Here is a 20,120-nt window from a genome sequence, read left to right as displayed (position 1 = left end):
CAGTTTTGCAAGGGCAAAGGTTGGAGTACAAAATGTTTACAGTCATGAAGCAGAGCAAAAAAGTTGGAGTGCAAATGTTCACAATGAAAAACTTTTCAAACATCAAGGCCCACATGGATTAATTGGAAAGGAATTGATCTAACAAAACCACTGGTTTCGGATTCAGAGTGGTGTGAATATGCAATTGCATTAAATGCTCAAAGGGATGATTTTATCAGTTCTAGTAACTATATCTAACTTATTCTCTCATTCTAAAAAGAAAACATGTGAAGTTTGTTTCTTCTCAAACCAATACACATAAAATGACTGTAGAAGCAGGACCAAGTTAGTAATTAAAATGAACAGAGTCCTTAGACAAGGTTTCACGGGAGTGACATGGAAGGAACAGAACCTAGGTGTTCAGATTGCTTTGTTTTTTTTGTGATTAATGGAAATTGGCGCAATCATTTTTAATTAATCAACGAAATGATCCAGTGAATATATCAAATAAATACTTATGCACTCTTATTCCTTATTGAGTATCTCCAGGAGTAGACATTTGTCTAAATGTCTACACCTAAAAGGCCAATATGCATATTGCATAGCACTATCAGCAAATCTTACCAAACAGTTCAATTAGATATGCGTAGTTGAGCTATTTAACCCTGCAAAATCAAAAGATCTCTTGTCAGCTCTGATACTTGGGATATTTTTGTAATGTGACCTTTTATTTGTAGATGAGCACAATCTTTATACAACCAACCAAGAGCTTAAGAAAATATGAAAATAATTCAATAGGCCTTTAAATTGGCTGTCTATAATACATTAGTGCTCATACAAGAATGGCTTCCTTGGCTAATTATTGTAAGTGATTGGTGAACTGAACTTAGCATAGAAGATTTCATTTGCTTCAAATGTGAAGCTTGTCTATGTGCCTTTGTAAGGAAACTAGTTTATATGAAACTGCTGATTTCACCGCTGATTCATAATCAAAAAAGGACAACCATCGAGGGTTCCGGGAAGGGACTGACCACATGGTCTATTGTATGCAGCCTTACCGTGACTTTTACACAAGAAACTGTTTCCAGCGTTGATTCGTAATCATTGTACAAATCACACTCGGTTTCAGCTATGTTCTGGATGTCACATATTACCATAATATGTACATCAGCAAGTCTGCAGCATCGTGGTTATGAGGTAACATCCATAGGTTTAGCCCTGGACATCCTAGTTCAATGCTCCTCTTTGATATTATTCAAAGGTCAATGCCTTATCCATGCTGTAGATCCTCTGAACTAAAACCCAATTTTGTTTTTGTTCGAAAGTACAAACTTCCATTTGCTTCTATCCTGACTTATTTATTGTCCATGTCCTGACCTTCATAATTTATTGACAAGCTTTGATATTCAGAAAGAGTTTGCTTCCTCACTTTTCCTTGTATCTTGTGAAGAATCCTCCATGTCACACAATCAGGGTTCAGTCCATTCTTTTTCATCTCTCTAACAATTTGGTAAGCTTCACTTTTGAGATCTAGATGGCATGCACAGTTGATAAGAATATTATAACTAAATATATTTGGAGAGACCCCAGAATCTACCAATTCATACAAGAAATGACAAGCCTCATTAAAATTTCCAGAGCGGCAGAGCCCTTTCAGAATTGCTGCATAAACAAAATTATCATGAATCCCTGAAGGCCATATAACATCATGCCAAAAACTCTTTGCTTCTTCTATTTGATCACAATCACATAGACCTTCTACTATAATTGTATAAGTGGTACTATCTGCACCAATGCCATCACTTACCATACTACTATAAACTCCGAATGCATCATTCGGTCTCTTCAGTTTGTATAGGCCTCGGATAAGAGCATTATAAGTCACAACACAAGGTCTTAAACCATTTTCAGGCATCACTCTATGAAAAAGATCAAAAGCTTCATCGACTCTTGTAGCATCCAATAGACCAGATATTACTGTAGTGAATGAAACAACATCAGGTGCACAAAACTTGCCCATTAACATGTCCTGCAATACTTTCAAAGCCTCGTCAACGCTTCCTGTTTTGCAAAACCCATTGATAACCGTATTGAGGGTAATCACATCAGCCCGACATTGGCTCTCAAGCATAGACACAAGAACATTCAAAAGCTCTGTTGTGTTGTTCACAAGACAAAGAGCTCTCAAGTAGATGTTGTAAATCCTAGTCTTATCAACGCCTTCCTTACGCAGCATGAGTTTCAGAACTTCCCTTGCCTTGTCCACATCAAACACATGGCAAAGAGCTTCCACCAATACCTTATAAGTATGGTCACACAGCAAGAATCCAAATTCAACTCCTTCCTCTAACAATTGATAACCCCTCATACAATCACCATCCTTGGTAAGCCCATGTATGATATAATTATACAACACATCACTTGGAACAAATCCTCTCTTCTTCATCTCATAAACAATCCTAGCTGCCCCATGATACCTTCCAACTTTGCAGAGTGAATCAATCATCTGGCCATAAACAACCTCCTCAGCCAAACTACCCTGACATGGCAACTCTTCTGCAATTCTAAACACTTCATTGAAAAACCCTTCCCTACACAAAGAATCAACCAAATTTGCAAAAGCCGCAACCTTCACTCCCGATTCAACTTCCACACTCATCCTCTCCCATAACTTGCACATCAGCTCCCTCCCACCTTCCAAATCCCTCTCCTGAAGAACCCCACGAATTAAAACACTGTAAGTCAACGAATTCGGTTCCACACCACTCTCAAGCATTTCATCAAACACCTTACGTGCATCTCCAATCCCACCAACAGAGCAATACCCATTAATCAAAGTAGTGTAAGAAACAACATTGGGGCAATGCCCACGATTCTTCATGTCAAAAAAGATCCTGTGAGCATCACATGGTCGACGAAACACGCAAAACTGGTCCATCAAACGATGGTAATTGACCAAAGAAGGAACAAAACCGGGTTTGGCTACGATCAAGGATCGGACGAGTGCCCAGGTTTGAAGTGGGGTTCGGGAACGTAGCAAGCGAGCGAGGAGGACGTTGCAGGTTCGGTGGTCGGGGACGGAACCGGAGGCGAGGGAAATGGAGAAGCATTGGTGCGCTTCGGAGAAACGGTTGGAGTCGCAGAGAGCGTGGAGTGTGGTGGCGATGCTGTGTTGAAGTGATGGAGATGAAGGGGTGGCGATGGTGGTTGAGAATCGAAGGGAGAATGGAATGAAAGGTTTGGGTTTGAGGGAAATGAGGAAGGTGAGTCCTTGCATGACCTACAGCTTGCTAAGGTTCTGTGCATGGTTACCCAAGAAAGACAACTTTGGTGCACTTACACTCTTATTTCACGGACATACTTCAATAATGCCAAAATAACATGCAAAGGTTTATAGAATTCACACTCATCACTTAATTATTATTGTTACTAGTCTTAGAAAGAAAGGATATTAGGAAGAACGTCTTAAATAAACAATTGTCATCCTCTCATCATGGTGGGGAAATCATGGAAAGATAGGGTAATTAATAGGTTCGTAGTTTGGAGATTCTTCATTGAACCTCCATGCGAGACATTGTCCCTTCACCAAATCTGTTCAGATTGTTGTTTTGGGACGGTCCAGCCAATCATCCCCTGAGCTGATTGGCGCGTCTCTTCACCCGATCAAACACAACTTCCAACTTTGAGTTCAAACACTAATAATTACCTCAAGCTCCATAATTCTTGTGAACCAGAGTTCGGGGATTATTGTTCCAGCCGATAACCCCCGGATTGATCTCATTGTCTCCTCACCCGATCAATTATAGGTATGATCAACCCTGTCCCACCAGCCAAAATAACTATGGACTAGCGAACAAGACAACCGCACAAAGCTCGAGAAAGTAGTAAGCACTCATAAAAAAATCTATTAATTTTTTTTATGTATTTCAACAGTTTGATTGTAGAACTAATCATAATAAATACATACTCTAAGATTAAAATCACATATATATATATATAGAGGAAATTGAGAAAACTTTTTTATATCAGAAAATAAGAATAACTTTTATCCCATTAGATTGAAATAAATTGCTGAAATTAATGAAGTCAGGTGCTTTCTTTCATCGAATAGTTATACAATAGTTTACTGCCATGTTCTTCAATTAAACCCGATTACAACTAATTAATCTGGTATTGCTATTAGAAATCCCATAATCCAATAAAAGTCAAAGTAATGTAACAATATTTTTTTGCAGATACAAAAATCGACCCATACACTCTTCTAGTTACAGGCCAGTGGACTTCGATGTGGAAGAACTGTTAAAAGATTTTGCAGTGGGAGAATGACTGAGGGAAGAATTTGAGTCTAGCTCGCAAGTAATTGGCAGTGGTGGAAAGCAAATTTCGTGGAAAGGAAGAGTGGCAAGAAGCCTGTGATTTCATTAATAAGATGCATTAATTTCAGCCCTTTATTTCAATTTAAAGATTTAAAAATCATTCTATGCAAGAGTAAGATAAATAAAAGAAGAACATATTACTTGTCATATTACTTGTCCAATAAAACCCTAATTATTCAGAAGCTTCTGAGTTCTGATTACGAATTACTAAAAGGGAATTGAAGCTATAGTTCAGAACTAGTACTACTACACAAAATTCATAGGAAACTTGAACGCCACGACATCCCTAAAAACATGAACCGTATTCTGAAAATAACGAAAAAGCTAGAAACTAAAATTATAATCCATTGATAGGCCTAATTAACTAAGCACGTTCACCACGGATACGGCGAGCGAGTTGAACATCCTTCGGCATAATGGTGACCCTCTTGGCATGAATGGCACACAGGTTGGTATCCTCGAACAAACCTACCAGATACGCCTCCGCAGCTTCCTGAAGAGCAAGAACAGCATGGCTCTGGAATTGCAGATCGGTCTTGAAATCCTGTGCAATCTCACGAACAAGACGCTGGAATGGAAGCTTGCGGATGAGAAGCTCTGTGCTCTTCTGGTATTTCCTGATCTCACGCAGAGCAACAGTTCCAGGGCGATAGCGATGAGGCTTCTTCACTCCGCCGGTTGTCGGAGCAGATTTCCGTGCTGCCTTGGTTGTGAGCGTCTTCCTCGGTGCCTTTCCGCCGGTGGATTTGCGAGCGGTTTGCTTCGTACGAGCCATCGAATCAGAGAGCAAGAAAGCGCGCGCACAAGAAGATAGGGTTTTAGGGTTTCAGAACGTCCAAGTAGGCTTAGAAAAATAGGCACATAAGTGAGTTAAGTGAGTGTTTTTACCTGATACATTTATTTAAATCTAATGGGTGAAAATCATTTTCACCATTCTCATATACGAGGGGCTTTCTCATATGAAACACCATGGACTTACATAATGGCTCAAAGATATAAGCCTATTTAGAAATAATGTGTCACCTATTTAAATACTTTAATATGACAAAATATAACAAAGGAATTTAATTTTAACTAGTTGAATAAATTTTAAAGTTATAACTTATTATAATTTTAAAAGTTAAAATTAACTCATTGTTAATAAATTGTATAAAAAAAATTATGTTGGGGTTGTATCTTCTAAGAATGATCATTTTATGTGAAAACATAGGAATAAATCGTGACCGTAAATCTAATAATGAATGATTAAGATTAAAATAATTAAATAGTCATGTGATAATTATAAGCAAAGTTGAATAAATTAATACTTTCTAAATAAATTATTTTTTTGACGTTAAATATCTTACAATATTGTTTTTTTTAGCACTACAATATTGTTGATAACAGTATAATAATGAATGTTACTGTAAAAAAAAGTAAATAAATTATTAAATATCAATTACTTATTAATGGAAAAAACAAAACTTCCAATCCACGCTGGCAATCCGCAACTCCCAAATAGGCAATAGCTAAACGCCTAAACCAATAAAAAACAAGCACAGGGATTAAGACTTAAATTGGGATTAATCCAAATCCCAATTAAACCGACCTTAACCCTCATCTATAAAAGCCCTATCCCGTTCTCTTTCTCACACACAATTCCCAACCGTAACCGTTTCAAAAACCGTCCCCTCTCTCAATCTTCTTGTGCGCGCGCGCTTGTTCTTGTTCTCTCTCTCATGGCTCGTACAAAGCAAACCGCTCGCAAGTCCACCGGCGGAAAGGCACCGAGGAAGACGCTCGCCACCAAGGCAGCACGGAAATCCACTCCGACAACCGGCGGAGTCAAGAAGCCTCATCGCTATCGCCCTGGAACCGTTGCTCTTCGTGAGATCAGGAAATACCAAAAGAGCACTGATCTTCTCATCCGCAAGCTTCCATTCCAGCGTCTTGTTCGTGAGATTGCGCAGGATTTCAAGACTGATCTGAGGTTCCAGAGCCATGCTGTTCTTGCTCTTCAGGAAGCCGCTGAGGCGTATCTGGTGGGTTTGTTCGAGGATACCAACCTGTGTGCCATTCATGCCAAGAGGGTCACCATCATGCCCAAGGATGTTCAACTTGCCCGCCGTATCCGTGGTGAACGTGCTTAGTTAATTAGGCCAAACAATGGATTAGAATTTTAGGATTTCGTGGCGTTCAAGTTTCCTATGAATTTTGTGTAGAACTAGTTCTGAACTATAACTTCTCTTTTAGTAATCGTAATCAGAACTTAGAAGCTTCTGAATAATTAGGGTTTCATTGGATTGCATCTGATTTAGTCAAGTAATATATCATTCTCATCATCTCATGTTTAATTTTAGGGATTTTGTAGCGTTCAAGTTAATTTAGAGTATTAGTTTCTTTTATATGCTTCTGTGATTTTAATTTTAGAATTTGTGTTCATTTGGGATTAGTTCTACAATCAAACAATTGAACGTATACACAAGAAAAATGAAAAAAGTTCAAGGATTGAGTAGGCTTTAAGCGGTGAGTTGTGTTTGATAGTAGGTTGAAAGAAGTAGATCACAATGTGGGTGGTTGAGGGTTTTGTGGCGGTTGTGGAGTGTGGAGGGAGGTTTCAGTCATGGAGTAGTGCTGTTTCTGTGGAGAGAGTCAGGTAGTCAAGTAACCATAAAATAAATTTCAAATTACGGTGAGAGTAATCAAAATTACTTGTTTTTATTAACAAGACAATTACTTGTTTTTTTGGTTTCAGCAAGACAATTACTTGTTACTAACACATAATTTGGCATTAGAAACAACAAAATGAAAAAAAAAAGACTGAAAATACACAACAATTTAAAATATGGTTTACAAAACCTAGCTACAAGCATGTGTAGTGGTAATCTTTGTGTGTTTTTGGTATTTACAAACCTACAAACAATGAAAAGATGCATCCAAACGTCTATTTAGTCCAATCTGAAAAAAAAAAATTGAAGCAAAATACAATAATAAAAAAAGAATCCTATATTCTATATCTATCTAATTTAATATTAGATAGATATAGAAGTCAGGAACACCTTTGAGAGCTATAAATTATTACTGCAGATTTAGCTATGAAGTATGAACTTTTCCGACGGAGTCTAGGCATACATTATTCTCGGAGGTATTTCCAGTTAACAAGAATTTGCAGGAAAATTGTAGAAAACCCTGCAAGAAGTAACAAAAATAACAAGGAAAACGATTCAGCAGCTGCGTTTCTTCTCACAGTATACTCTGACTTCCTTCTAACCAAAAATCAAAAGCTCAGCTGCCATGATGGGATTGTGAGCCATGAAGAAATTATCAGTTTGCCAAGTCACCAGTTGATAATATTTTGGGCTTAAACCCACTTCAAATGAGCTACTTAGTGGGCTTTGGGCCTAGGTACCCCAAAAGGGTGCATTATAGAAGGGCATCCATTGTGCCATATATATATATAGAGAGAGAGAGAGAGAGAGAGAGAGAGAGAGAGAGAGAGAATAAAGGGTTCATTGGGTGCAGTCAAGGCTATGATAATTGATTGACCGAAAAAAAAAAGGCTATGATAATTGGTACAGAATGCAGGAACCAAATCCTAATGTTCTAGTTGGGGCTTTGGTTGGAGGGCCAGATCATGAAGACAATTTTGAGGATCAAGGAAATAATTATGATACAACAGAAGTAGAGTGTAGGGAAAAATTTATTATGGACCACTTTTTTGTGGTGTAAAATTGTACCACCCCCTTTTGACCGACAATGGTAGGTTTTTAAAAAAAAATCAAAAAACATATTTTTCATAATCTTTAATTAATTAACTAAACCTGGTTTATTAAAAATAAGCTAATCCCTAAATTAAACTCTTCACTCATCTTCATCAGACTTCTTTCCATCTCTCCATCTCTCCATTTCAACCCAAAACCACTTCACAACACAGAAATTAGTGAGAGATTTCTGGGGAAGAAGACCTTCTCTCTACCTCTCCCTTCTCTACATCTCCCTTTGTCCCTTCAATGTTGTGATTTAGATCTGAGTTTTTATTGCAGATTCTTCCCATCTTTTTGATAAATAAAAAATTAAAACTATCTACTATATAATCTTCCCACAATCTTTTTTCTCACAACATGATTGAGCAGAGATCAGAAGCATGCTTGTTGCAACTGAAGCATGTTTTGAACTTTTCATATATTTCAAAATCAAAATCAGCAAAAGAGAAAGAACTCGATGACCACAAATAGCATTTAATTTGATCTTTAATCTTTACCAAAACCCACCTACGTCAATAGATGATGGGTTTGAAACAAGAAAGACAATGATGAAGATGGGTGAATTCCAAACCCACCCTGCAAACCCAAATCCAACATCAACAGAAGCTACACAACAACACCCTCAAAACCCAGAAATCACACACAACATCCACCACCACACTCCTCAAAACCCAGAAATCACACTCAGCAACACAACATTCTTCACCACAACACAGACCCAGTTGCAGAGATGGTTCAGTTTCCCTTGCAAGCCTCAGCTGTGGATTCCCGGTGGTTCTGGGGTGTGGCTGGGTGAATCAATCACCAAGCTTCTACCTTTTCTCTGATTTGGCTTCAGATCTGAACAAGGATGGAGGTTCTGTGAAGTAGATCGAAGCCATGCAAGGTTGTGTTTCCATCGATTGAACCAGAACAGAGTTGCTTCCTTCGAAGCACCCAGTCTTCCACCGCATCTCGGTCGCGCATCACATCAGCGGCGAGGTCGCGGAGGTCGACGAGCCACGCGGAGGGAGTAGTGGTCGCGAAGCTAGTCAACATCGCCTCCGATGCTGGCGCCGACGAAGGTGTGGTTAGGGTTTGCGAGGAAGGAGGTGAGGGAGCGGTGGGGGTGGTCGAGGATCTAAAGGCCGGAGAAATCGTTGGCACTGGCGGCGGCGAGGGAGGGGGAGAAGTGGGTGAGGATGGTGAAGCTTCAGCAATTCTGGAGAAGAAGGATTTAACCTAATTTTATATTTTATCATTTTTAATTTTTGTGATTAATAAATATGTATTTTTTATTTTATTTTTTAAAACCGGAAAACCTACAATAGCAAGTCAAAAGGGAGGTGGTGCAACTATAGACAAAAAAAAACTGGTCCATAGTAAACGGCTCCAGACAGTAGTTGCCGTTTTTGCGCAATTCTTGCAAACAGTGAACAAAATGTTGGGTCATGATTTTGGTTCCCTTTCAGTTGTTTCCTTGTAAATACTACAGTGCAATCGAAACAGTATTATGTTCGTCAGAAGCCAATTCAAATTTTTTTTGGTACAAGTGTTATTGTCTCTTTCATTCAACATTGGAGAGATTAATAAATTATTTTTTATTCTATTTCTCATATCAACCACAAATACACCATGTTTATATAAAGATAAATTAAGAGGGAGGAGAGCTGAGGATGACAAACTCAACTCCATCACTCCCTCCAAGAGTAAAATACAAAATGTAAGATCACATTCACGTGTGAGTGAATGCATATTATGGCCTCAAATGAGGAAACATAATACCAAAGTAAATAAAAGCCTGGTGTATGTACCATAAATTAATAATGCAACACATAGATATTGTACTCAACAATAGCATTGTTTGTCTTGGGAGAGAACCAATGAGTTCTAAGCTCAGCATATCCCCTTGCAAAACGAAAGAGTCCACTCCCACCAATCACAGGCATTTCCCTCACCTTGTTGAAAACAGGATTCCTCCCCAAAACAGTGATGGTGCTCCCATTGTACTTCCCTTCAGTGATTGCAAAGTTCATGGCCATGATCAGATCAACCTCACTCTGTGATGTGGAGGCATAGAACCCTTGTGCTTTCCCCACCAATTTGGAGCTCAATTGGGGTCCCAGTGTCAAAGGGTTCTCAATCATGTTCACCAAACCAAAGGCTGTGTTTGAGTTCTTCAATGGTGGGGGAACAATTACCACAGAAGAAGGGTTGGTTCCACTCACTATGTCATGCCAGAAGAACCTGAAATGGCTCAGCTTCTCTTGCTTTTCCAAACCCAACAGTTTGGGATCCAATGAACGCCCGAAATCTTCATCAGTTTTTTCTTGATCTGTGTTGAGAGATGCAGAGAGAGTGCAGAGGAGGAAGAAGATGAGGAATTGTGGGAACATGGTTATGGAGGAAGCTCCTATGTTGTTCAGTCACAACTAGAATGAGGTGAGGATAGAAATTTAAGGTGTAAATAAGCATATTTTTTTTCAAACTAACGCATCCAATAGTGAAACTTATTTCTGATTTCACAGTCACTGCATTAAGAGATACATAACTGACCAATGATTTTTTTTTTTCATGATAAGAGTTGATATTCAAATTGAGTAATTTTCAACCACTTAATTCAAAAATGAAGTGTTAAGCCATTTTGTCAGCTCACTTGATTGTAAATGGACATTTAAACCCACTTACCGTGATTTATTGTGATAGCAAATGAAATATCAATGGTAGTGGGTTGGCATGATAATTCATTGGTGGCAACTTTCTACTTTCTACAAACATTGATGTGTGCACTTACTTTTTCAAGAAACAGTCCTCTCATTTCTAGTTCTCTTTCAAGGGGTAAATAAAGGACAAAAACATTCCTCATTTCTAGTTCTCTTTGAAGGGGTAAATAAAGGACAAAAACATTCCTCCTTTGAAATATAAGGTCAATATACACATAGACATACACATAATCGTAATGTAAGCCACATAGCAAAAACAAGTGTCAGTACCTCTAGAAATGCGAAGCGGTCGCCTTTGTACTCATCTGGGACCATGTAAGGGTGTGAGACCTTGATATACCAAGGAGTGTATTCGCCAGTGGTCTGAAAAGGGAAAGCAGCTTCTTCCGACAGATGGCAAATGTGATCATTCCAGTGCGCAAATCGACGATCACACTCCCGGCACGTAACTGACGATGGTAGGGGATCTGGCACATACTGGATCCGGCCAAACTGTCTGATGACTCGATCTGGGAGGTATGGGAATATCATCCCGGCATGCCTGATAAATCCCCTATACAAGGCAACCTGAGGGAAGGGCCAGTGAGCATAATGCTCTACATAAGGTCTCCAAATCACAGAACTGGCCGGAAACGTATCCAGGTTCATCCTCTTCTGCGCAACCTCAGTAGTCCCTCGAAGCGCCTCCCAATTTAGTGCAACGGGCCTGTCTGGCGTGTAGGCAGGGTTGTCCCTGCGCTCAAACAAGGATCCGGGGAAGTGGGCAAACACCCATGACTGCAAAAGAGAAAATGCCAAAGTATGATGCTAATTATTTAAAAACAATGACAACAAACGTTTTAACAATAATTACAAAGAAATAACAATACCTGCAGAAGAGATAAATAACCAGCAACAGACTTAGCACCGTTCCTGCTGGCCTCCCCGAGCTGACCATACAAGTAAGCCAAAGTGGCAGCTCCCCAGTTCCACCTTGATGCATTCTCAACATCTTCAAACAGAGACAAATACACAGCACCAATATATGTGTTGCTCTTGTCACAGAAAAGGGTCATGCCAATCAACCGCAGCATGTAAGCTCGGCATGCAGGAACTTCATTGTTGGCCGCTACGTGTTTCTCCACAATAGCTTGGAGAAAGCTAAAGCGAAGAGATGGACCCCTACAAGCATCAAACTCCTCCATCACAAGCTCAATGTCCACATCAAGTAACTGAGCAACCGCAGGAGCCGCATCTTCCCTAGTCGGGTTACCAAAGGAGAAGAACTCACCCTCTACAGGCAAGTGGAGTAATGCTGAGACATCTTCAAGTGTGATCGTCGTTTCCCCCCAGGGTAAGTGGAAAGATGACGTCTCAGGATGCCATCGCTCAACAAAAGCAGAAATAATGCTCTGGTCAACACTCGGGCTTGTGCATTTCATCACCCACCGCAAACCTGCATCATGCACCGCACCCCTTATGTACCGAGCATGATGAACTACAGGATGACACATCCTCCCATGATTATAGGTCTTGAGCACGCCTCTAGTCTCATAATTTGGCCGCTTGTATGGCCTCCATATGTCACGAGCTATATGTTCGCCATACTTAGTCAACAAGCAAAGGTCAAACGGACCTCCCTCATACCACAACCTGTTCTCATCGTCCTCATCACCAGACTCCTCCTCAAACTCCGCCTCAAGGTCAGCACCGACATCCTCCTCAGCCTCCTCTTCACCACTAGTCTCCTCCTCACCACTAGTCTCCTCCGCCTCAGTGTCACCATCCTGCTGATCAACCATAATCTCATCATCCTGCTGATCCTGTACAGCAGGCTCTTGTTCAGCATTCCTACCCCTTCCTCTACCCCTTCCTCTATTAGCCTCTTCTGACAGTTTGCGGTTAGAAGCATGAGTGGAGCTACGATCCCGTGGAGCAGTAGGTTCAGTAGAAGGACCAACAACACGGGCAGTTTTCCTAGGAGGCCTGAAAATTAAAAATACAAAAATTTATACTCATACACAACAATTTATTAACATAAACAACAGTTTATTAACATAAACAACAGTTTGCTAACATAAAAAATAATTTATAAACATTCAGAGAAAATTCAGAGAGAATTAAAAAAAAAATTGACAGGCTAACCGCACTTAAACATGCGGTAGGCATAAAAAATTTGACAGGCGAACCGCACTTAAACATGCGGTAGGCATAAAACCTGTCCGCGGTTTAGAGTGCGGGAAAGTCACGACACATCCTCCCATGGCAGAATCAAATCGAGGGACTGAATTTTGACACAAAATACAACCTAAGCCTCAAAAACTTGTAAGAAATAACTTACATTGTTGTTCTTCTTGTGGGTTATGGGTTGTTGTTGTATTTTGTGGGTTTCTCCTTCTTGACTTGGTCTCCTTCTTCCTCTTCTACTTCAACTTCTTCTTCTTACTGGTTGTCCTCCTTTCTCTTCCTCTTCTTGACTTGGTTGTGGGTTAATGTGGGTTTGTGAGGATTGAAACTTTTGAAATTGGGTGGGAGAGGAAGATGGTATACGGTTGAAAGAGGGGGGAGGGTTTGTAGAGATAAGGTAGTTTTTTTTTTTAAATTTAAATTACTGAAGGGTATTTTAGTCTTTTTATAAATTTGGAGATGACTGACTTAGCAAAAAAGGGGGCGCGAATAGTCTCTGTCAAAAGTTAAAACACATTGCATTAACCATTAAGTGTAAAACGCTAACTTGATTGACATATCTATAAGACTAAAATCACACGAAATGATGTAGTGGCAGTAATAAAACGCCAATCTAGTTGACACATTATTCTTGACATAACAAAACACCAACTGGGTTGGCACATTCCAAAAAGCACAAAATTCCAATTGCCAGCTTGGGCTCACATAGGAGATTCTCTAAAATTGTTAAATAATTGCTTTAGCAATTTGTGATTTGAGGAGTCAGAGTTTCCTATTATCAGACAGTTCCATTCTCCTTAACGCTTTGTTGGTCTTTCCATCTTAGCATATGCTAAGTTTGGTAATTAATTAGCTTTTTTAATATTTCTTAAAGGAGACTTGAGGTTTTGCATGTATTAAATGCATTAAACCATAAAGCTCTAATACATTTATATTAAATACATTAAAATATTAAATATATTAAAAACTGAAAAAATTATTTAATAAAAAAACTATTCAACTACTTATATTAAATAACAATATTTATAAACTTAAAATTGACTTGAGCTTTGCATTTGACAAATATTAAAAATTAAAATTAAAAATAAATAATATTTATTAATAAATCATTTATATAAAATACTTTTAAATCTATATATCTTCTATATATCTATCTTTTATATATATATATATATATATATATATATATATATATATATATATATATGAGTTTACCATTATATTAGTCCCTGTCTTTGTGTCGCCGTTTGAACTAAGTCCCTCGCTGGAAAAATTATTGTAAAAGATCCTCTTGTTTATAAATTGTTTGGGGCGGGTCCTCACCGGAGCACGGAGCTCCGGCGAGTGATGATTTGGATTGCTGACTGAGATAAAAAATGCTTACATGGATTTTAAAAAATAATAAATAAATTACACATAAGAAAATTAGATAAAACTAACAAAAATAAAATTAATTAACAAAACTAACTCTAATTTAATTAACAAAAACTAATTAACCCCAATTCTTTTTTGATCAAGAACAAGGAAATTCAGTTTAAAAAAAAAACGAACAAGAAAATTCATTGTGACTATAAATCAAGCTTGTCGATGTACATTATAGATTCATACAATCTAACCCCAGCAATGTCTTTGAATGGGTCTCCCACTGTGTCTCCTGTAATTCATCTTCATTAATATTGAATCTTCCCCTGGTCTTCACTTTCAGGAAAAAAAAAAATCCCCTGGTCTTCAACATCATTACCAGAACCTAGAAGCACAAACCCAGATCCACACCCACCACCTTTAGTCACTTCTATTCATCGAATTGCAGCCAAAGGTAGAGCCTTTCTTTCCCCTTCATTCAAATCCCCTTCCAATCGCAGATCCAAAACACGAAAAAGAAACACAATCGCAGATGCCCTCACTCACCTTGTTCTCCTTCTCCTTCTCTCATAAACTCATATTGGGGGGTTTGAGGTTTAGGGTGGCGGCGGGGTTGAGGTTTAGGGTGGCGGTGGGGAGTGGGTGGTTTGGGTTTCGATTGGGGTGAGGTTGGGGTTAAGGGTGGCGGTGGGGAGTGGGTGGGTATGGTGTTCGTGAGGTTGAGGTGGCTTTCTGGAGTATGCCTTCTGGGCTCCATTGGGGAGGTGCTGTGTTGCTCTGTTACATTTGAATATGAAAGAAGCACAGGAAGGTGTTGACACACAATAAGAAGGTGCAAGAATGGTTGAAGAAGAAGGTGGTGGCTGAATTCATGGTGTGTGTGAGAGAGAATGGAGATGAGTGTGGTTATGGCTATGAGTGGTTTGATTGGGTGGAGAGAGGAAGAGTTGTGTTGATGTCAGGGGATTGGAATTAGAAGATGAGGAGAAGAAGAACCCTAATTTAATTTGGGAATTTGGGGGAATTGGGATTAATTAGTTTATGTTAATTAAATTAGGGTTAGTTTTGTTAATTGATTTTCTTTTTGTTAATTTAATTTAATTTTCTGATGTGTAATTTATTTATTAATTTTTATTAATTTTTAAAATCCACATAAGCATTTTTATCCCAATCAGCAATCCAAATCATCACTCACCGGAGCCCGGAGCTCCGGTGAGGACCCGCCCCAAACAATTTACAAACAAGAGGATTGTAATTCAGGTTCCCTCTGATACGATTGTCCTACACGATGCTGGGACAAGAGGTTCGACAATCGCTTAACAATAAACAAAACTTAACAACAAAACAATAACACTTAGAAGTTGTTAACCCAGTTCAGTGAAAACTTTCACCTACGTCTGGAGGGTTTGCACCCAAAGAAAGGAAATCCACTATCTCAAGATTCAGGAATTACAGACACTCATGAACACCTCAGTTCATAGTTCACTTCCTAATCTACCCAGTGTATTTCTACTTAGAATCTCAACCTAAGTATGAGAGCCCCTCTCACTTTCTCTCAATCACTGCCACAGTGATTGGTAAACACAATGAACAATCAGAGTTTGAATGTAATCAAACAACACAGAACCCTTCTTTGCTTTATAGAATCAGTGAGCAAAGAGGATTCACAAATAACAAAGAACGAAGCACACTAACAAATCCTAAAACACACGATCTCTCTTTCAGCTTCGGTCATCTTCACGTTTTAGGTCTTCATCCTTTTATAGACTTCAGCAGCGGTAGCATGGGCTTTAGGGTTAGCACGGGCTGAAGAAACAGATTCCAATAACAGCAATTTGAAAACGCAATCTTGATAGATTCGGTTTCTTATTGCACAAGTAAAGATAGAAATCAATCTTTTAACAAAGATTGTTTCAACAAATAACAACCCAACAACTAAAGCCCTTTTGGAATAGTTACTTGCTCCTCAAGTAACTCAAAAACATATCTTCAGCAAATCTTCAGAAGGCCCATAACAGAAACACAAGCTGAGGACTGATGTCCTAGCTTCACGAGGTCAGATGCCACGGCATCTGCTTCGACAATCAGTTGTTTTGACAAAATGCAAGGCAACATGTTCCAACAATCTCCCCCTTTGTCAAATTTTGTCTAAAACAACTCACAATCAGAGAGGATAAAAACTGGAGAAAAAACTCTCCCCCTTAGTCAGAACTCCCCCTCAAACAAACGCATCTACACAACCCACTATCATACTTCAGAAGGCATAGTCGGAACAAAACACTTTAGCAGCACAAACACACAACCAGAGGTACAATCAGCCTTAGCACATGATAACATCAAAATGGATCAGTTTGAACATCATCGTATCAGAAATACTACCATCAGAAGTACTGCTCATCAGAGGCAACATTTCAGAAACAAACATAGCCATCGTCTTGAACTTGTCTTCAGACCAGAGCTAACACTATCAGAACACACATAGCACAGTAGAAACAGAAGCAACTTCTCACAACTTCTGAGAACATGAACATCTGAACCAAAACAAACTTCTGATCTGCGAACATCTGAACAAAAACAACTTCTGATCTGCGAACATCTGAACAAAAACAACTTCTGATCTGCGAACATCTGAACAAAACAAACTTCTGAACAAAAACAAACTTCTGATATAAAACATCTTCTGAACTAAAACATCTTCTGAACTAAAACATCTTCTGATCTAAAACATCTTCTGAACTAAAACATCTTCTGAACTGAAACATCTGAACAGAACCAACTTCTGAACCTCAAACTTCTGAACATAAACAACTTCTGAACCACAAAACTGCTCAAAAACAAATTTCTTCTGATCTGAAACTTTAAAACTACTCCCCCTTTTTAGCACAAATTTGCAAAGGGTGCATCCAAAACAAAAGACAAGATCAAAATCAAAGCAAACTATGCTTCAGAACCGGACTTTTCCTTGGAACCTTCGGCACTTCTCTCTGTACTTGCTTCAGATCCTTCCTCCTCGTCGCTTTGTTCAACATCTTGACGTTCTTCTTCTTGTAACTTGAGTAGCAACGCATCAACTTTGAGCTTCCTGGCAGTACTCACCCGGATTGTTTCTTGTAAAGCCTTGGAGACTTCCAGTAATTCAGCAATTATGGCCTTAGTGTCAGATGCAGTCACAGTAGGCGCAGATGTTTTGCTAGTTGGTAAGGCAATGTCGAGAACATGTGGGTCCATAAACAAACGTTGATCCAAAGTGATTGGAACACCACAAGACATAGCCACATCATCAGCTCTGAGAATCTGAGGATGTTGCTTCAGAATGATCTCAGTAAGAAGTGATGGAAACGAAACAGGCAGCTTCACAGCACAAGTATCAGCATGCTTCAATGTCTGCTCAAACACAAAAGTTCCAAAATCAAAATCAATAGACTTGCCTATCCGATAGATTAATTTGGCAAGCGTTGCAGAAACTCCAGAAGTATGCTGAGTAGGAACCCAATTCACAGCACCAATCCTGTTAAGAATAGCATACTTCACACTCAAATTTCCAGTAGAGAGCAGTTTCTTGCTAGGCCACTTCTTCACATAACCAGCGCTAAGTTCCTTGGCCACAACATCCATGGACACTTCTTCATCAACAAAGGCAATAGCACTTCTGCCAAGTGCTTGATTGATCACAGCAGGTGAGAACACAACACATTCAGCTCTCACATAGACTTTCCTGAATTCTGCACTATCAGGACGTCCCACATCAACAGAGAGATTTACCAAGAACTCTCTCACAAGCCTCTCATAGCACCTACCAACATTCTGAATAGTCTTCATCAGACCTGCTTTCTCAATAAGTGCAATAACATCTCTACATTCAAGAACATCAGAGCCAACTTCCCTTTCCTTGGCCATTCTCCTCTTGCAAACAAACTTCCACTTCTGAACATTCTCTTCTAAGTGAAAAGACACTCTATCAATAGGAACGGCAGGAACATTCTGAGGAATACGCTTACCAGAAAACTTCTTTTTCTCAGAAGATCGAATGTTCTGAACACCGACTTCAACATCTGATTCAGAGTCTTCAACGTCAACTGGAGTCTTCCTCTTCTTCTTCTCAGTGGGAGTCTTGTCTTCCTTTTGCTTTCCCTTACTCTTCACACTAGCCTGTCGGGACTTGTAGGTTATAGGTGAAGACTTGGATTTCTTTGATGGAGTAGGAGTGACTTCAGGAGAAGAAACCCTTCTTTTCTTCTTCATCCTCGCAGCAACACTATCAGCAAAGGACTCAGTCAGAGGAACATCATCAGAAGCATCATCAGAGATGTTCTGAACAGAGGCTGGAGCCTGGTTTGGCTCTTCAGAATTGGTACCCTCAGAGTTACCATTCTTTGGATCAGCATCCTTTGAAGAGGATGACACAGAGATGTCTGGCTGGGCAGCATTGCCTGAATCTTCATGAGAAGTGGAATCCTTTCCAGAATTTTCTTGAGCAGAACTTTCCTTAGACCTGGATGTCTCAACATTAGGTACAACATCAGGCACAGTAGAATCTTCATCATTGATCTCCTCTTCGTTAGGAACAATTGGGGCTTTGCTGTTCTTGACCTGTGATTCGTAGACCTTACACGTTGGGTTTTTTGATCGCATCTTCTTGAAGACTTTCTTGGACACAGAAGATGGTTGAGAAGTATCACTCTTCAAACCCATACACTTGACTCCTTTTGCAGTTCTCTCAATCTTAGCCTTGACAGATTCCTTCCTTCCTGAGCTTTGAGACATGATGAATCGAGAGTAAATACAAACAGAGTACAGAACAATGAGCACAACTTTCAGATGAACGATGATAAGTCTTGAAAAAGATAGATGCACAAGCGGTTGAGAGAACACAATTTGACCGTTGAAGGTAGTTATAGGATAAGCGAACCATGAAGTAACCTTCTCTCTGCTGATGTCACAACGGCAGTTAATGATGAACAAAAGTAAACTAGCCGTTGACACATATGGACACGCTAATCGCTATGCATCAAAAAGGAAAATCCCTAGATTTCCTCTTAATTTTTCAAATGTAAGTGCATCAAGGGGTTTTGTGAAAATATCAGCCAATTGCTTGTCAATTGTAACATGTTCCAAGTTGACAATTTTATCCTCCACCAAGTCTCTAATGAAATGATGTCTAATGTCAATATGCTTGGTCCTGCTATGCTGTATGGGATTCTTGGAAATATTGATTGCACTGAGATTGTCGCAGTACAATGTCATGACATCCTGCTCAACATCATACTCTTTCAACATTTGCTTCATCCACATGAGTTGAGTACAACTACTTCCGGCTGCAATATATTCTGCTTCAGCTGTAGACAATGAGACACAATTCTGCTTCTTGCTAAACCATGAAATCAGATTATTCCCTAGAAAGAAACATCCACCAGATGTGCTTTTTCTATCATCTGCACTGCCTGCCCAATCGGCATCACAGAAACCAACTAACGAAGAATTTGTATCATGAGTATAGAGAATACCATATTCACTCGTGCCATTGATGTACTTGATAATTCTCTTGACTTGTAGCAGATGACTAGCCTTAGGAGCTGCTTGATATCTTGCACATACACCTACTGCAAAGGTGATATCTGGTCTGCTGGCAGTGAGATACAACAAGCTTCCAATCATGCTTCTATAGAGACTTTGATCAACATCTTCTCCTTGCTCATCTTTGGACATCTTGATGTGTGTAGCAGCAGGGGTTCTCTTGTGACCAGCCTTTTCAAGACCAAATTTCTTGACTAGGCCTTTAGCATACTTACTCT

The 20,120-nt window shown here is 39.3% G+C and overlaps 5 protein-coding genes across 5 annotated transcripts; 1 reads left to right on the top strand and 4 right to left on the bottom strand.

Moving 5' to 3' along the window:
- Positions 1–688: 688 nt before the first annotated feature.
- On the bottom strand, positions 689–3,398 carry LOC130728004 (pentatricopeptide repeat-containing protein At3g18020). The gene is given in 2 exon segments (XM_057579323.1): positions 689–1,336; positions 1,339–3,398. Coding segments are annotated over 2 exon segments (1,980 nt in total). The 5' UTR covers positions 3,257–3,398; the 3' UTR covers positions 689–1,274.
- A 1,321-nt stretch (positions 3,399–4,719) lies between these two features.
- LOC130728003 (histone H3.3-like) lies at positions 4,720–5,136 on the bottom strand. The gene has a single exon (XM_057579322.1). It carries the CDS (start codon positions 5,128–5,130, stop codon positions 4,720–4,722), a length of 411 nt encoding a protein of 136 aa, XP_057435305.1. The 5' UTR covers positions 5,131–5,136.
- Positions 5,137–6,064: 928 nt separating this feature from the next.
- On the top strand, positions 6,065–6,484 carry LOC130732257 (histone H3.3-like). The gene has a single exon (XM_057584346.1). It carries the CDS (start codon positions 6,074–6,076, stop codon positions 6,482–6,484), a length of 411 nt encoding a protein of 136 aa, XP_057440329.1. The 5' UTR covers positions 6,065–6,073.
- A 3,179-nt stretch (positions 6,485–9,663) lies between these two features.
- Positions 9,664–10,532, bottom strand: LOC130728002 (dirigent protein 22-like). Its single transcript, XM_057579321.1, has one exon. The coding sequence runs from the start codon at positions 10,471–10,473 to the stop codon at positions 9,898–9,900; it is 576 nt and encodes a 191-aa protein (XP_057435304.1). The 5' UTR covers positions 10,474–10,532; the 3' UTR covers positions 9,664–9,897.
- Positions 10,533–11,004: 472 nt separating this feature from the next.
- Positions 11,005–12,581, bottom strand: LOC130712863 (protein MAIN-LIKE 1-like). Its single transcript, XM_057562679.1, has 2 exons — positions 11,670–12,581; positions 11,005–11,577 (listed from the first exon to the last, which is right to left on the bottom strand). The coding sequence occupies exons 1-2, from the start codon at positions 12,579–12,581 to the stop codon at positions 11,005–11,007; spliced, it is 1,485 nt and encodes a 494-aa protein (XP_057418662.1).
- Positions 12,582–20,120: the final 7,539 nt, after the last annotated feature.

The sequence above is a fragment of the Lotus japonicus genome, chromosome 1 (genome assembly GCF_012489685.1).
Source record: "Lotus japonicus ecotype B-129 chromosome 1, LjGifu_v1.2".
Lineage (NCBI taxonomy): Eukaryota > Viridiplantae > Streptophyta > Magnoliopsida > Fabales > Fabaceae > Lotus > Lotus japonicus.
This window is presented reverse-complemented; position numbering and strand designations above follow the sequence as displayed.

Coding starts and splice junctions, on each gene's coding strand:
- LOC130728003 (XM_057579322.1), bottom strand. CDS start 5,130: ATGGCTCGTACGAAGCAAACCGCTCGCAAATCCACCGGCGGAAAGGCA.
- LOC130732257 (XM_057584346.1), top strand. CDS start 6,074: ATGGCTCGTACAAAGCAAACCGCTCGCAAGTCCACCGGCGGAAAGGCA.
- LOC130728002 (XM_057579321.1), bottom strand. CDS start 10,473: ATGTTCCCACAATTCCTCATCTTCTTCCTCCTCTGCACTCTCTCTGCA.
- LOC130712863 (XM_057562679.1), bottom strand. CDS start 12,581: ATGGTTGATCAGCAGGATGGTGACACTGAGGCGGAGGAGACTAGTGGT. Junction 11,578..11,669: donor GTTATTTATCTCTTCTGCAG/GTATTGTTATTT, acceptor TCTCTTTTGCAG/TCATGGGTGTTTGCCCACTT.